The sequence below is a fragment of the Pseudorasbora parva genome, chromosome 6 (genome assembly GCF_024679245.1).
Source record: "Pseudorasbora parva isolate DD20220531a chromosome 6, ASM2467924v1, whole genome shotgun sequence".
NCBI lineage: Eukaryota > Metazoa > Chordata > Actinopteri > Cypriniformes > Gobionidae > Pseudorasbora > Pseudorasbora parva.
The window spans coordinates 1725902-1744777 of record NC_090177.1 but is presented as its reverse complement, the minus strand read 5'-3'; the positions used below and the strand labels follow the sequence as shown (position 1 = coordinate 1744777).

General features: G+C 41.4%; 1 protein-coding gene across 1 annotated transcript in view; it reads left to right on the top strand.

Annotated features, from left to right (window-relative positions):
• The window catches only part of LOC137078268 (echinoidin-like), a 61718-nt gene that overhangs the window by 2978 nt on the left and 39864 nt on the right, over window positions 1-18876 (top strand). Inside the window, exon 2 of the mRNA XM_067445427.1 lies at window positions 11002-11353. Within this exon, the coding sequence (XP_067301528.1) occupies window positions 11007-11353 (347 nt within the window). The 5' untranslated portion in view covers window positions 11002-11006. The remainder of the gene's footprint in view (window positions 1-11001; window positions 11354-18876) is intronic.

Here is an 18876-nt window from a genome sequence, read left to right as displayed (position 1 = left end):
CTGTTTAAGGAAATTTAATTTGTATAGTGCGAGCTCTACGTTCCAGGAGTGTGTGTCGTTGTTATGAGCTCATGTCTCCTGTAACTGTTATTACGAAATGCTATAAAATCTCTTGCATGTTCAAATGATTTCCGTTCTCCATCCCGAGACGAGCGTGAAATGTTGAATCGGATTATGAGGATTGCTTTAGTGTAGTGCGATATCTTTTGAACCCAGAAGCAATTTGCTAATTTTGGGGATTTTTGCTGCAATTATTTCTCACAAGAAAGTTTTCAAATGACTGATTTGATGTGATAAGCTTTGCTGATTAATTTACTAATAAACATTTGTGGTGATTTTCCACTTTATAAACTCAAAACTTGCATAATTGTACTCATTCGCGTGCAATATACCCGCGCTAATATCAGACCGTGTGGTATCGATTTAATATCGGTTCTTCGGTATTAGATTGTGGTACCGTACCGAAGCCAAAATTGTGGTATCGAGCCATCCCTAATACACACACACACAGGTGCTGGTCATGTAGCTAGAATTTCATCAGAAAGTTAGTTTATTTCACTAATTCCATTCACAATGACATGTCTTGCATATGTCTGTGCGTAGTAGTTCTTGAAGCACCGACTCCAGCAGCAGTCTACTCTTTGTGAATCTCCCCCACATTTTTGAATGGGTATTGTTTTACAATACTCTCCAGGGTGCTGTTATCCCTATTGCTTGTACACTTTTTTCTACCACATCTTTTCCTTCCCGTCGCCTCTCTATTAATGTGCTTGGACACAGAGCTCAGTGAACAGCCAGCCTCTTTTGCAATGACCTTTAGTGTCTTGCCCTCCTTGTGCAAGGTGTCAATGGTCATCTTTTGGACAACTGTCAAGTCAGCAGTCTTCCCCATGATAGTGTCGCCTACAGAACTAGACTCCGAGACCATTTAAAGGCCTTTTCAGGTGTTTTGAGTTACTTAGCTGATTAGAGTGTGGCACCAGGTGTCTGAGATATTGAATTTGGGATTTTCCTTAGTTGTCAGTTATAATCATCACAATTAAAATAAATAAACATTTGAAATATATCAGTCTATGTGTAGTGAATGAATATAATATACAAGTTTAACTTTTTGATGATATTCTAATTATATTACCATCACCTATATATATATATATATATATATATATATATATATATATATATATATATATATATATATTATTAGCGGCATCCAATAGCCACATAGGGGCTAGATAGCGGGCTCGTGACTCGTTAGCACTTCGTCGTCTTGTTATTAAAGAAAGACGATTTGGTTTGCCTTCTTGGGTTTTATTTTCACATCTAAGACATATAGACTAGTACGATACGGTCAACAGAAAGTTGGCTCCCACTACTCGCCCCTTCCAACCATAACAAACAATATGACAAAAGGAAGTAATAACGGAAAACGGAAGTGATCACCTGTGCCCCCCGTGACTGTGAGTAACCAATTAGAAATAACAAGAATTAACGCACTTACATTCCGGCCCCATGATTATTACATTAAAAAAAAAAGATAATAATCATCATCAATTAACAACCACAATAAATACATACATAAATTGTACAACATAAGTCATTTACAAATATAATTATACATGTAGGTGTATGTATGCATTTGTCCATAAAAAAGGAGTCTCTGTATTTCTTCTTAGCCCAATCCTTAAATTATGTCAGTCAAAAAAGGGGTCTCAAAAAAAAAGTCTGTCTATAAGTCAGTCATGTACCTGTCAGTATGTCCGTACGTCATTGAGCGCTCAAAATCAATTACAGTCTTCTTCAGATTCAAGAAGTAGACAAATCTTGGTGACTGGTCTGTCTAAGCAATTATACTTTGTTTTAATCCTTACTTGGCGAACCAATCCCCTTTTATCTGGTGTAGTATGAATAATTTTACCCATAATCCATGAGTTTCGAGGGGCAGCATCATTAACAACAAGTACAACATCTCCTACTTGAAAATGTCTTCTCTTTACAAGCCATTTCTGCCGTTCCTGTAGCTGAGGTAGGTATTCCTTTAGCCATCTCCTCCAAAACAGGTCGGCCATGTACTGTACTTGTCGCCATCTACGACGAACATATATGTCCTCCTTCCGAAATAAACCAGGAGGTAAAGAGGGTTGGGTTTTAAGAAGTAACAGGTGGTTGGGGGTTAGAGCCTCCAGATCGTTGGGATCCATGGATGATCTGGTTATAGGACGGCCGTTGATAATTGACTCCACTTCACACAAAAGCGTATGAAGACCCTCTTCATCTATACTCTGCCCTCTTAAGATAGATATCATAGTCTTCTTCACTGATCGAATCATCCTCTCCCAGATGCCTCCATGATGCGATCCTGTAGGAGGATTGAACATCCATTTGATACTCTTCTGGATTAGAACGTCATTAATCTTATCATGGTTCCAGTTTTGTATGGCTTCTCTCAATTCTCGTTCAGCTCCAACGAAATTGGTTCCATTATCTGAACGCAACTCCAATACTTGACCACGTCGTGCTATGAACCTTCGCAAAGCGTGAATAAAAGAATCTGTGTCTAATGATGCAGCCACTTCAATATGTATGGCTCTTATAGCCAAACAAGTAAAGATGACTCCATATCGCTTCACATTACTTCTCCCACGTCTGATCTCAAATGGACCGAAACAATCAACTCCAACTCGAGTAAACGGTGGTTCATCTGGTGAGACTCTACTTGAAGGTAAATTTGCCATCTGCTGGCAACCTGTTGCTCCTTGAAGTCTTTTACAGATTACACATCTGGACAGAACTCTCCGTATGGCTGAACTTGCGCCTGGGATCCAATACCGTTGACGTAACCTGGCCAACATGTAATTTCGTCCACTGTGTCCAACCTCATTGTGAATATGTCTTAAAAGTAACTCAGAAATATGCAGATCCTTTGACAGTATTATTGGATGCTTTGATTCTTCGGGCATGACTGCATTATCCAGACGTCCATACATTCTTATTACACCCGCCTCAAGTACTGGATTGAGACAATACAGAGGACTGCTCCGCTTCACTTCTTCACCTCTCTGTAACGATATCAATTCCTCTGGAAACTTCATCCTTTGAGAAAAGCAGACAATCTCCATTTCACTTTTGTTTAACTCCTCTACCGATAGATAGCCTTCACACATACTAGATCGTAGTTTACGCATGGTTTCATCGATGATAACCTTCAGGGGTCGATCAGTTTCAGTACAATCTAAAGTTTCGTTCAGTTGTTTTCTCTTCTTACTTAGAGCTAGGAGGATTCTCTTCAGCCTAAGAATCCAGGCCACACCCTTCCTCAGACGTGTCCATGATGAGTAATGATTGATAAGCCGTGCAACAGCATCCTCTTTCTCTTCGGTTTGAACCAATAGTGTGTTAACCCCAACTTCACGCTTGATTTCTGGATCTTGCACCAAACTCCTTTCCAAGTCAATTGGGTTGTTTGGCCACTCTTCCTGTGATCTAATAAGAAAGGGAGGGCCAAATAGCCACATCTGCTCCTTAAGTAAGAGATCCACCTTTAGCCCCCTTGAGGCAAAGTCAGCCGGATTGTTGGCAGAATCTATATATCTCCACTGAGCTGTGCAGGATGCTCTCAGGATCTCAGACACTCTGTTGGCAACAAAACACTTAAATCTAGAAGATTCATTTTGAATATATTTCAACACAGCAGTGCTGTCAGACCAAAACACTGACTCTTGCAGCTTCATCCTTAGATCCCTTTTCCATAGCCTATCCACTCGACTGGCGAGAGTGGCAGCTGTAAGCTCCATACGGGGAATGGTAGTAGATTTCACTGGTGCTACTCGAGCCTTACCCATCAAAAAGGCAGAATGTACAATGCTCTGAGTGTTATGTAGAAGCAGGTAGGACACAACACCATAGCCTTCTTCACTGGCGTCAGAGAAGTGATGTAACTGAGCCAACGTGACTTCTCCAAACCCTATAGGTTTCAAACATCTTTTTGTCTCAAATTTCTCCAAACCATGAAGCTCTTCAAGCCAATTTCTCCATCTTTGTGCATATTTAATGGGTATAACACTATCCCATCCAATCCTTTCCCTGCAAAGATCTTGAAGAATCTTCTTTGCAGAAAGGACTACTGGAGACAAAAATCCAAGAGGATCATACACTGCACTAATCACAGAAAGTATTCCTCTTCTAGTAAAAGGTCTGTCCTTAATTACCACTTTGAATCTGAAGGTGTCAGATTCAGCACACCAATGTACACCCAGTACTCTCTCCATCGGAAGTACATCATGGTTCAAATCAAGATCCTTCACTTCTTTCACCCGTTCTTCTTCTGGTACAGCATTCAACACACCACGACTGTTGCTCATCCATTTGGTCAGATGAAATCCACCTTTAGCACACATTGCATGGAGTTCTTTATATAGTTGGATCGCATCAGATTCTGTGGGGACTGAAGCGAGACAATCATCAACATAGAAGTGATTTCGAATTACCTCTGCTGTCCTGCGATTAAACCCATCTCCATGGTCCTCTGCACATCTCCTGAGTGCATAGTTAGAACAACTTGGGGATGAGGAAGCTCCGAACAGATGTACAACCATTCGAAATTCCTCCAACTCCTTACTCAAGTCACCTTTTGACCACCACAGAAACCTCTAAAGATCTGAGTCTTCTATAGGAACCTTTACCTGATAGAACATGGATTCAACATCAGCCATTAAGGCGACAGACTCCGTTCTGAATCCTGTAAGAACACTTATTAGAGTGCTTGTCAGATCTGGTCCCTGAAGTAGTTGTCCATTCAATGATACTCCTTGAAAGGAGGCACTGCAGTCAAAAACCACCCTAATTTTCTTCTTTTTTGAATGGTAAACCCCGTGATGAGGTATATACCAAACACGGCCATCATGCCTTTCAAGTTTCTCCACAGGTACTTTTTCCGCATATCCTTTGGAAATTACCTCTTCCATGAAAGCAGTATAATCTGCCTGAAATGTTGGATCTTTCCTGAATTTCCTTTGGAGGTTCAAAGCTCGCTGTTCTGCAACGATTTTGTTGTTTGGAAAGACCACATCCTTATTCTTGAGCGGTAAACCAATGCTGTAATGACCATCTATTAGTTTTATAGACTGAGACACAAGATCCATGAACTGATTATCTTCTTTAGACATCCCTACCATTTCATCCAGAGCATTTTCAGGGAAATCAGTCCTAAACTGTTGTTTCCAAAGCTCATCCAATTTTGAGACAGAGATCCTGTTTACAGTGACATTAGGTTGATCATTACAGGAAGTTCCATTCTCTTCCATACATTTAAGCGGTCCATTTACCGTCCATCCAAGTATGGTTCTTACCGCATATGGTCCATTCCTTTGGCTGCGAACAACCTGCCATGGCTCCATTGCCTCTGGCACATTTGCTCCGATCAAGAGTTCGACTCCTGCTTCAATTGAAGGTAAGGGAATGTGACTCAAATAAGGCCATCGAACCAGATCACTCTGCACAGGAATATTAGAATTGGATACTGGCATGCTTTTCTGAGTATATACTTCAGAAAGTGAACAATAGTGTGTCTGATCCAATCCTGCAACTAGATCCTTAAGAAAATAACTGGAAACCAATTTATCCTGATTCATTGTTTTAAGCAAAATATTCACTCTTTTACCGGAAAGATTAAGTTTATTCATGAGACTTTCCGTACAGAAGGTTGCTGAGCTGCCAGGATCTAGAAAGGCATAAGTTTCCACAATTTTGTTTCCATTGTTAGATTTGACACATACTGGAAGAATGGACAAGGCACAAGCATCTTCACCGGCCCCAGTAAGACTACTGGACTGAACAGAGATCAGAGCACTACCTACTGCTTGCTTTGGTTCCTCTGATTTATCTCGCTGGAGGACATGAAGGATGCTGGGGTGTTTAAAGCCACACACCTTACATGTAATCCGCTTCTTACAATCTCTGCTAATGTGGCCTATACCCAAACAGCCAAAACAGATTCCTTTCTTCTTCAGAAAGTCCATTTTCTCTTTATGTTTTTTTTTGGTAAGCACAGGACAGGAATTCAAGAAATGTTCTTCACCACAATAAAGACAAGACGAACTTTTGTTTGTTTTCCTAGGGTCTTCCAATCCTGCTACAGAGACCGTGGTAGCGAAACTACTTCCCTTAGGCTTAGAACGAATCAAGTTTCGACCTCCACCAGAAGGAGCCTCAACAATGTTCCCAAACACAGGATCAGTAACAATCTTGACTTGCTTTTCTATAAAATTCACGATGTCTTTAAATGTTGCTTGTTCATTACGGCTTTCCTGTAAATCACACGCCACAGCTCTCCATTTGTCTCTGAGCTTAAACGGCAACTTTGAAAGAATAATTTGCATGTTAGTAACCAAGTTTAACTCTTTCATGTAACGAACGTCGTCCATGGCATTACAGCAAGCTCTGAGAAAAAGATGATAATCTTGTAAGGCTTTAGTATCCTCAGGTCTTATGGACTTCCAAGAGAGCACTTTATCCATATATGCTGCAGATATTTTAACTTCGTTTCCAAAGTGTTCCTTAAGTAAGGCTTTATCCTTCATATAGCCCTGTCTAGAAACCATATGTTGACAACTTCTTACAAGTTCTCTTGGTTGACCTCGGGTAAACTGCTCGAGAAAGTAGAAACAGTCACCGTAATCATTTACCCTTCTTTCAACAATTTCCTCAAATGATCGTATGAAGCTTTGGTATTGCAAAGGATCTCCATCAAAGGATACCATATCTCTGTGAGGGAGTAATGAAATGTTACGTTGCTGAACCAACATGGCAGTGATGTCATTTTGTTTCTCCATAAGACGCAATATACTTTGTTGCTCTCCATCAACTGCTGAGAGTCCTGAAACAGGTACATCACTACTATGGTTAGAATGTAGCTGCCCATTCATTGATGTAGTTGACTGTACCGGTGCTATAGATCTTTGTTGTAGCACAGGGTAAGGAGGAGAATTGCTTTGCAGCACAAGAGGAGGCTGAGAGCTGCTTTGCGACACGTAAGGAGGTTGAGAGCTGCTTTGTGGCATGTAAGGAGGCTGAGACTGCTTTGTGGCATGTAGGGAGGCTGAGAGCCGCTTTGTGGCATGTTGGGAGGCTGAGGGCTGCTTTGCGGCACGTAAGGATGCTGAGAGCTGCTTTGTGGCATGTAGGGAGGCTGAGAGCCGCTTTGTGGCATGTTGGGAGGCTGAGGGCTGCTTTGCGGCACGTAAGGATGCTGAGAGCTGCTTTGCGACACGTAGGGAGGCTGAGAGCCGCTTTGTGGCATGTTGGGAGGCTGAGGGCTGCTTTGCGGCACGTAAGGATGCTGAGAGCTGCTTTCCTTATTTCTTGCACCTGTTGTCGAATTATTAACAGGCAAAGACTGTGATTCAACATATGTTTCGACTTGAACTGATGCAACTGCCATCGAAATTGAAGAAATAATTTCATCATTTTCCTTTCTTTCTTTTCTTACTTCCGAATTAATACTTTGTCTTGATGTAACAGACCTGTACACATTAGCTCTAGCCATAGACACAGCAATTTTAGTTTGAAGATCAATTCTTTCCTTCTTCTTCCTTAAACGCTCTTCTTCTTCTTCCACAGCATGCTTCTGCTGCAGCATTTGCTGACTGGCTAATAAAGCAGCTACTTCAGCTTCTGCTTGAAGACGAGCAGATGAAGTAGATGATCTACTAGATCGTGAACCAGAGGAGGAGCTCCTTTTATGTGATTTTTTGCTGTATACATTTGAGATGCTATCAGTTGGTTTAATCTCATCCATGAAATGCTCACAGGTCAATGCATCACATTCCTCACCTTGCTCACATTGATTCAGAGTGTTTGAATTTGCATTCACATCAGAGGTTGCAACAGGCATTGGATCATTTAAAGCAGCCTGCACATCTATTGCCTTATGAGATGACAGAGCACATTCGTCACTCCGTTCTAAAATTACTGCTGTAGTAAGTGACGTTGTCTTACGTTTAAGGTCACACAGCCATTGCTCCACATCTTCAATGAACCCCTTGTTGAACCGTACAATTGAGCCATACCATTCATTTTGCTTAATTTGTTCTTCAGCAGGAAATAAAGGAATCACATTCTCATGCAACAAATTGACATCATCTCTCAAAAGCTTCAGTGTTTCCAAGAGAGAACAAACCTTAGATGAATTCTCATCGTTTTTCATAAGCTCTTTCATTGAAGCGATCACATTTTTTATTTTGTTCACTTTAGATTTACGGTCCCTTTGTAACGATTCAATCTTTAACTCCCAAGCCTTTGCTGTGAGTTTACGCTCCCTTTTGCTCTCCATAACCACGTCACCCTGTTCATCATCCATTTTCCTTCCTCAAAGAACTCAGCGGCGCTGGCTCCCAAAGCAATCCATATAATCACACACGAGAATTATGCAAATCCCAACGCTGCATGCAACACGTATGACATAAACTACGCGTTTCCAATCCACCGTAGTTTATCCAAACAAACCGATCCGCTCCACATCAAGCACAACCAGACATAACGTCTTCAATCGACCGGCAGCAAACAGCAAGCGGCATAATAATAAACTGATTCACATACCGGTTCAAATGCTGTGCATCTCGTGTCCGTTTCCACTTGCGGTCTACAACTGCTTTTCGGTCCAGCGCGTGAATGGAATCTCTTTGAACCGAAGCGCCGTTTTCTGTTGACTAATATTAGCGGCATCCAATAGCCACATAGGGGCTAGATAGCGGGCTCGTGACTCGTTAGCACTTCGTCGTCTTGTTATTAAAGAAAGACGATTTGGTTTGCCTTCTTGGGTTTTATTTTCACATCTAAGACATATAGACTAGTACGATACGGTCAACAGAAAGTTGGCTCCCACTACTCGCCCCTTCCAACCATAACAAACAATATGACAAAAGGAAGTAATAACGGAAAACGGAAGTGATCACCTGTGCCCCCCGTGACTGTGAGTAACCAATTAGAAATAACAAGAATTAACGCACTTACATATATATATATATATATATATATATATATATATATATATATATATATATATATATATATATATATATATATATATATATTTATTTATTTATTTATTTATAGGTGATGGTAATATAATTAGAATATCATCAAAAAGTTAAACTTGTATATTATACTCATTCACTACACATAGACTGATATGAGTATACAGCTGGGGCAACAGCCTTAGTCCTAATGGGTTGTTATCATAGCTATCAAAATCCAGTGTTCGGCACTTTGCGGACGTGAGTTTTTGTTGTAGATGTCTGTCTTTAAAAAAAAAAAAAATAATTGTTGTGTATTGTGCTAATTAATTGAGATTTCTTACAGCTCTTACAGGTTTTTGGCCTTGTCTGTTCCGTTGCTTCTATTACTCTCCCCTTTTTTGTAAGTCGCTTTGGATAAAAGCGTCTGCTAAATGATTAAATGTAAATGTAAATGTAGTATTGCGCTGGAGTATATATATATATATATACTCCAGCGCTTTAGTTGTTTTCTTGACAGATGTCCTATGGAAAGCTACGGAAACAGGTCTTGAAACTGCTTTAAAGGCTGTGGGTAATCTCTTGAGGGGAATTAATTTGCATGCCTCTGAGTAGCGATTGACAATGACAGACACACAGGTAGGGTTGTTTGAAGAGAGAAGGTCAGTTATGAAATCTATCCCCAGATGAGACCATTAACTGTGTGGAATGAGGAGAGGAACCAGCTTGCCTTCAGGAGTGTTAGCGGAGCAGACTGAGCATCCTTTGATGTACCAGGAAACATCCAGTAGCAATGACGTAGGAATGAGAGAGTATGTTTATTACCTGGGTATCCAGATCCCGGAGACGTGTGAGAGTCCAAGAGGGGTTAGATGATAGTTGGATGGTACGTAGAGGAGCCCATCCCAGTGGAGCAGGTTCGGAGCGATTAGCTTGAGCAATTTGCTCAATAATGGACCACTAGATTAGCCTAGAAATCTAGACGCACCCTAGCGGCAGCAAATCTAGTTTGCAGCCAGGGTAGTTTAGCAACTCTCCACAGACTTGCGAGCTGGAAAAAACGATTTATGGTCAGGCCAATCACATCGTGTATAGAGTTGGTGGGTGGGCTTAACATAATGACGGCAGAGTTGCGTACTACTTGTAAACAAAGAATCTGGCGAACGGCGGTCTTTCAAATCAGCTTTGGCCGCAAATCTGGAAGACTTGTTGTTAAGCTTTTCTTTGAGAAAAGAACAAAGAACAGCATAGAAGTCATTCTTAAGAAGGGAAGATTAGATGCAGATGACTGGAGGGGGAAGCAGACCACGGGAAGGTGGAGGAAGACAGATGACGGGTAAGGATCTTAGAAGCAGGTAGGTATCAGGTAGAGTCTGTGTAGTGTTTGTAAGGACGAGACCAGACAAGTGAGTGTTAGAGGAAGTGTCTCTTTCCCCCAGTCCCAAATGGCCCCCTAAACCCTCACGGCATTCCTCTGAGTCCGCACTTTCACGACATAATGTCGCTTTGACTGCCAGGAAGAAGTCTGGTGTGGACTGGACAGAATTTCGCATCTCGACTTTAAAGAGCACCCTTCTGAAGCCTAAAATGACAAATTGGACACCATTTGGACACTCTCAAATGGGACACTCTCGTGGACTTAACGGACACATGCACGCAGCGGCCATTGTAAGTCCACAAGGCCGAAAAGTGCACATGAAGTGTGCCATTTGGGAAAGGGCCTTTATAGTGTGTGTTGATGATTAGGTGCAGGATTCTGGTGGGAATTTGGAGCTTGCTGATCTGGTGATGATGGGTGGACTTGTGATGGTTGTGGCCCTGTGACACTAATGATGACATTTTCAATTTCTGAAAACTTTAACATAAAAATGCTTCAGTTTTTTGTTTCTTGTTTTTCTTCATAATTATAATGGCAGTAAAAAACAAGTTGGCAAAAGAATCTGACAAAAATGATAAGAAATCATTATTTTTGTTTCTTGATCTGTTCCAGATAAGATGGTTCTGGTCAGAGAGAATCTGACGTGGACTGAAGCTCTGAGGTATTGCAGAGACAGAGACATGGACCTGGTGTCGGTGGACTCGGAGGACATCCAGAACCGGGTGAAGAACGTGACAGCGAGTGCCTCCTCTCCTCACGTGTGGCTGGGTCTCCGCCACTCCTGTGTGGTCGGACTCTGGTTCTGGGTGAACGGTCAGACCTTGTGCTATGGTCAATGGGCTTCGGGTTATGGTACCGGTGAGGAGAACTGCACTACGACAGTGAGATCTGGAGCCATTCAAACCAGCGGCCAGCGCTGGATCAGCCTTCCTGAAGACGAGACAAACAACTTCATCTGCGTCAAGTGAGTGTCGAATAACGGGTTATGAGGATTCAATCAAGCCGTTTGGATTCAAATCATCGCCATTTAAACTCTATATAACCTATACTTCTCTGAGATCAATTCGTGTGGTGATGGATTCAAACATTTACAGTGGGGCAAAAAAGTATTTAGTCAGACACTAATTGTACAAATTCTCCCACTTAAAAAGATGAGAGGCCTGTAATTTTCATCATTTTAACAATTCATCATAGGTAAACTTCAAATATGAGAGACAGAATGAGAAAATTGTCAGATTTTTAAAGAATTTATTTGCAAATTACGGTGGAAAATAAGTATTTGGTCAATAACAAAAGTTAATCTCAATACTTTGTTATATACCCTTTGTTGGCAATGACAGAGGTCAAACGTTTTCTGTAAGTCACCACAAGGTTTTTACTGGTAGTTTGGCCCATTCCTCCATGCAGATCTCCTCTAGAGCAGTGATGTTTTGGGGCTGTTGCTGGGCAACATGGGTTTTCAACTCCCTCCAAAGATTTTCTATGGGGTTGAGATCTGGAGTCTGGCTTGGACGCCCCAGGACCATGAAATGCTTCTTACGAAGCCACTCATTCATTGCCTGGGTTGTGTGTTTGGGATCATTGTCATGCTGAAAGACCCAGCCACATTTCATCTTCAATACCCTTGCTGTTGGAAGGAGGTTTTTATTCAAAATCTCACGATACATGGCCCCATTCATTCTTTCCTTTACACGGATCAGTCTTCCCGGTCCCTGCAGAAAAACAGCCCCAAAGCATGATGTGTCCACCCCCATGCTTCATAGTAGGTATGGTGCAACTCAGCATTCTTTCTCCTCCAAACACAAAAAGTTGAGTTTTTTAACCAAAAAGTTCTATTTTGGTTTCATCTGACCATATGACATTCTACCAATCCGCTTCTGGATCATCCAAATGCTCTCTAGCAAACTTCAGACAGGTCCGGACATGTACTGGCTTTAGCAGGGTAACACATCTGGCACTGCAGGATTTGAGTCCCTGATGGTGTAGTGTGTTACTGATGCCAGCCTTTGCTACTTTGGTCCCAGCTCTCTGCAGGTCATTCACTAGGACCCCCAGTGTGGTTCTGGAATTTTTGTTTTCCGTTCTTGTGATCATTTTGACCCCACAGGGTGAGATCTTGTGTGGAGCCCCAGATCGAGGGAGATTATCAGTGGTCTTTTATGTCTTATATTTTCTAATAATTGCTCCCACAGTTGATTTCTTCACACCAAGCTGCTTACCTATTGCAGATACAGCCTTCCCAGCCTGGTGCAGGTCTACAATTTTGCTTCTGGTGTCTTTTGACAGCTCTTTGGTCTTGGCTATAGTGAAGTTTGGACTCTGACTGTTTGAGGTTGTGGACAGGTGTCTTTTATACTGATAAAAAGTTTAAACAGGAGCCATTAATAAAGGTAACGAGTGGAGGACAGAGAAGCCTCTTAAAGAAGAAGTTACAGGTCTTTGAGAGCCAGAAATCTTGCTTTTTTGTAGGGTACCAAATACTTTATTTTCCACCATAATTTGCAAATAAAATCTTAAAAAAAATTAGACAGTGTGATTTTTTTTTTATTTTTATCTCAATCTCATAGTTAAAGTGCACCTATGATGAAAATTACAGGCCTCTCTCATCTTATGAACTTGCACAATTGGTGGCTGACTAAATACTTGCTTGCCCCACTGTATATGATTTTCTTTCATTTATCGTTATTGTTTATTTAGTTTAGTGCATATTATCCAGTAGTTGGCACAAAATGGCATGGGATTTTCCTTTTAGTTAGTCGCTTTGAATAAAATTATGGTAAATGAATAAATGTAATGTAATTTTAATCTTGTATTAATTAAAATATATAATGGAATATTTATAAAGAACATCAGCAGAAGCATTTCAATCAACTGGTGGAGGTTAAAATGTGTTTATACTTGAATAAAATTGTGACCTAGAAATCGACAGTGACATCAAAAATTATTTGGACTTATGGAATCAAATGCAATAAAACTCAGATATTTTCAAGAGTCTGAATACTTTTTGAGGCTGCTGTGCTTCTCTTCTATCAGCTAACCATTAATTTGGGGCATATAATTACCTAAATAACTGTCTGTATTAGGGCTGGGTTGAAAATATGAAATTATTGATTTAAATAAATTCTCATTTTTATAGTCTGCGGTAGAATAAAAGCTCCACCGCTCTCCTCATTACACTCCCGTCCTGCTTCATATTACCGTAATGTTAATAAATCTGTAATACATTAGCTCATTAATTATTATGATTTCTGCCCAAGTTCAGTCTGATTATTTTCCTCCAGCTGTAGATGTGAACAAAAAAGTCCCCACACTCTCAAAAAAAGTTGTACCTGGGGGAACAAAACGTATAACTGTAACTTTAAAGGTACACAATTGGTCCTTAGGGTACAATAATACCATTGTTTCCTCTACTTTAGTAGGCAAGTTCGGTCTTAGTGAGCCGCTGTCCTCCAACCCTGAAAGACGTCTACAGAAGCTCTTATTCAGAGTTAACAGAGGTTTAGATGTTTTATTGATAATGCTGCTCACCATTATGGAGATCAGTGTTTCCTTTAGGTGGGCAGTTTGACTCTTGGCTTTTTATGTGAGCTTGTGCTTTTTGTTGCAGTGTTAACAAAACACATAATCTGTTCAAATCAAAATAAGCCGTGAACAAAAATTGTCATGAAGTGTTTGACTAAACTCATCACTGACTAAAAATGTTAATAAATAATATTCACCAACAATACTTTCTTGCCACAGATCAAGCATCCTGAATTCAGATCTTTAAATACATTCTATGGAGAAAAGGTTTAGATGCACACAGATATCAAGAATCAGCGACGATGGTGACATGCATAATGCTGCAATGCATGCTGGGAGTCATGCGTTTTATACTGTGATGGGTTAGTAGGGTTGGAGCTAAAATCTGCAGGACATCGGCTCTTTAGGACCGAACTCGCCTAACCTCTGACTTAAGGGTACCACCCCAGTGACGGCCACTTGTACCTTAAAAGGTACAATTTTGTTACTTTTTTTTTTTTTTTTTTTTTTTTTTTTTTTTTTTTAGAGTGCATGATACCTCAAAATCAAGGCGTCATCAGGCTATGGCTTTGTTTTGTAGAAGTGACCTCTAGTGGCAAAACATTACATATTGCACATTTAACATTATAGTAGAGTACAGTTTAAAGCATTATTTCAGAGATTTGTTCCCCTTTAGAAACACATACAGAACCCGATATATTTAAATGAATTGAGATTGAAGCTCATGAACTGAAATTGAATCAGATTTTGAGTTTTGCGTCAAGACCCAGCCCTAGTCTCTATTTAAATATATTTTGAATGTCAGTTTTATTTTTGTTCTTTGCTGGATTTCTGTGGGTTTGTGATTCATACTCATTAATAAATAAATAAATAAAGCTTCTTTTGACATTGATGTCTTTTGTCTTGTGTAAATGTGATCTACTTCATCGCATGCTTAACAATGTGTATTCTGACATATGTGTTCTTTACGATCCTCGTGGTTTGAAGCATGATTTCAGAGACGAACACATGATAGTACCAGAGGGAGGCGAGTGAATCAGGACGTCCCGTACAGACGGTGCAGATGTGGAGATCTAGATGTGTCTCGCCTTGAAGGGTCTAAAGCTCTAATTCCCGATCTGCAGTGGTCAGTATCTATCAAAAGTGCTCCGAGGAAGAACCAGTGGAGAACCGGCCACAGGGTAATGGGCGGCCAAGATACTTTCGGTTTAGGACCCAAGGTTTCCCAGCAGAACATTGGCCAAAGCATCACACTGCCTCCGCCGGCTCGCCTTCTTCCCATAGTGCATCCTGGGGCCATGTGTTCCCCAGGTAAGCCACACACACACACACACACACACACCCGGCCATCCACGTGATGTAAAAGAACACGTGATTCCTCAGACCAGGCCACCTTCTTCCATTGCTCTGTGGTCCAGTTCTGATGCTCACGTGCCACTGTTGGTGCTTTCGGCGGGGTCAGGGGTCAGAGGTCACCCTGACTGGTCCATACGCCTCAAACTGAGCTGCTCTGTGTATTCTGACAGCTTTCTATCAGAACCAGCATTAACTTCTGGAGCAGTTTGAGCTCCAGTAGCTCGTCTGTTTGATCGGCCCACACGGGCCAGCCTTCGCTCCCCACGGTCATCAATGAGCCTTGGCCGCCCATGACCCTGTGGCCGGTTCTCCACTGGTCCTTCCTTGGAGCACTTTTGATAGATACTGACCACTGCAGACCGGGAACAGCCCACAAGAGCTGCAGTTCTGGAGATGCTCTGACCCAGTCGTCTAGCCGTCACAATCTGGCCAAACTCGCTCAAATCCTTACGCTTGCCCATTTCTCCTGCTTCACACACATCAACTCTGAGGACAAAATGTTCACTTTCTGTTTAATATATCCCACCCACTAACAGGTGATAAAGAGATCATCAGTGTTATTCACTTCAGTCATCATAATGTTATGCGTGATCAGTGCCGTCATTATGATTAAGTCCTATTTATATTTGGTTGTTTTATACTTTATTTTTTGGGCATTAACAGCACTTTAACAGTTTTTATATAGAGTGTTTTGTAAATAATGTGTCACTCTCTAACCAGTAGGTGGCAGAAATGCAACATTAAAGCACTATTTAACTCTGCTATTATACTGCAAAATCTCTCTCATATACTACTTTTCCACATGATTTATGGATCTGGAATGATAGATATATTGGTGAACAGCTCTCAGTCACGTGACTGGAAACTATGATAAAGACCCAAACAATATTTCTTGCAGTGTGACGTCATCTTACTGGAAATATTTTTGTATGTAAATCAGTGTAATATTTTCTGACTATAAATGGTGGGTGGCCATCTCAGATTTGCATGTTTGACACACTTCATGGCAACTGAATGTTTTAGTTGGAGAACAAAAGACAATGTGCATCATTGTTGCTATGTTGTTTCAATCTCCATCATTTCAGTGTTTCTGGTTCAGTTTAAGTCTCAAGCTCACCTGCACATTTACTGCACCAGTTCTCCTCAGGGATAGGCCATTCCCTCCGCACCAATCCTGTTCAATTAATTAGTCTGGGTTCATCCAGTCTCTGTAACAGATATTGCATCGCTGCGTTACACTCACCTAAAGGATTATTAGGAACACACTGATACTGTGTTTGACCTCCCTTTGGCATTCAGAACGGCCTGAATTCTACGTGGCACTGACTCAACAAGCTGCTGAAAGCATTCTTTAGAAATGTCGGCCCGTATTGATAGGAGAGCATCTTGCAGTTGATGGAGATTTGTGGGATGCACATCCACCACATCCCAAAGATGCTCTATTGGGTTGAGATCTGGGGACTGTGGCGGCCATTTTAGTACAGTCGACTCATTGTCATGTTCAAGAAACCAATTTGAAATGATTGGAGCTTTGTGACATGGTGCATTATCCTGCTGGAAGTAGCCATCAGAGGATGGGGACATGGTGGTCATAAAGGGATGGACATGGTCAGAAACAATGCTCAGGTAGGCCGTGGCATTTAAACGATGCCCAATTGGCACTAAGGGGCCTAAAGTGTGCCAAGAAAACATCCCCCACACCATTACACCACCACCACCAGCCTGCACAGTGGGAACAAGGCATGATGGATCCATGTTCTCATTCTCTGTTTACGCCAAATTCTGACTCTACCATCTGAATGTCTCAACAGAAATCGAGACTCATCAGACCAGGCAACATTTTTCCAGTCTTCAACTGTCCAATTTTGATGAGCTTGTGCCAATTGTCGCCTCTTTTTCCTATTTGTAGTGGAGATGAGTGGTCCCCGGTGGGGTCTTCTGCTGTTGTAGCCCATCCGCCTCAAGGTTGTGTGTGTTGTGGCTTCACAAATGCTTTGCTGCATACCTCGGTTGTAACGAGTGGTTATTTCAGTCAAAGTTGCTCTTCTATCAGCTTGAATCAGTCGGCCCATTCTCCTCTGACCTCGAGCATCAACAAGGCATTTTCTCCCACAGGACTGCCTCATACTGGATGCTCTTCCCTTTTCACACCATTCTTTGTAAACCCTAGAAATGGTTGTGTGTGAAAATCCCAGTAACTGAGCAGATTGTGAAATACTCAGACCGGCCCGTCTGGCACCAACAACCATGCCACGCTCAAAACTGCTTAAATCACCTTTCTTTCCCATTCTGACATTCAGTTTGGAGTTCAGGAGATTGTCTTGACCAGGACCACACCCCTAAATGCACTGAAGCAACTACCATGTGATTGGCTGATTAGATAATTGCATTAATGAGAAATTGAACAGGTGTTCCTAATAATTCTCTAGGTGAGTGTGTTCATAATACATCAGTAATAAAAGGAAAGAGACACAATGCTCACATTGACATGGTTTTGCATATAGCCTGAGCACCGCCCCTGGTTTCCTGGTTTACCATCTCATCCATCTTGAGGAACAATGGCACACACAAACTGTCAAAAGACAATAAATACATTTACACCTTGTTTTTCTGAAATAAATCATTATAGATCAGGTGAATGATGAACCTTCAAAATAAAGATGTGGAAAGAGCTGCGAAGTCTGGTGTGTGTGTGAAGCTGCTGGAGTGGAGGAAAGCTCACGCTGTACTTCAGATGTTTTCTTTCCTCTAGTCTGAAAAAACATTTTATGGAAAAACTAATAGACAAAAATCTCAAAATTAAACAGAGCGAAAAACAATGTTTTTGCCTATCATAAATACACACACACACACACACACACATGTTGGTCTATGTGGTTTACAGGGACTCTCCATAGGCGTAATGGTTTTTATACTGTACAAACCGTATTTTCTATCCCCCTACACTGCCCCTAAACCTACCCATCACACACACACACACACACACACACACACACACACACACACACACACACACACACACACACACACACACACACACTGCCCCTAAACCTACCCATCACAGGAAACATTCTGCATTTTTACTTTCTCAAAAAAACATCATTTAGTATGTTTTTAAGGCCATTTGAATTATGAGGACATTTGATATGTCCTCATAAACCACATTTATAGTGTAATACCAGTGTAATACCCATGTAGTTATACAAATTTGTGTCCTCATAAACCACATAAACAGGCTCACACACACACACACACACACACACACACACACACACACACACACACACACACACACTAACCGTAACCCTAAACCTACCCATCACACACAATTACTTACACACACTCTCTCACTTGCACACGCACACACACACACATAACCTTGCCCCTTAACCTACCCACCGCTCTCTCTTAGGCCGGAGACACACTGCAAGCGTGGCGTTTCTGTTGCGTGTCAGTCGCGGGACGGCTGCCTGGCGTTTTCTCTGTCTTTGCACACCAGAAGCGTGTCTGACGCGGCGCTGCTGCTGGTATTGATGTATAGGGAAGCCCTATACTTCATGTTAAATATAAATATATTGCCTATTGATACAGCAAAGACAACGTCGGCAG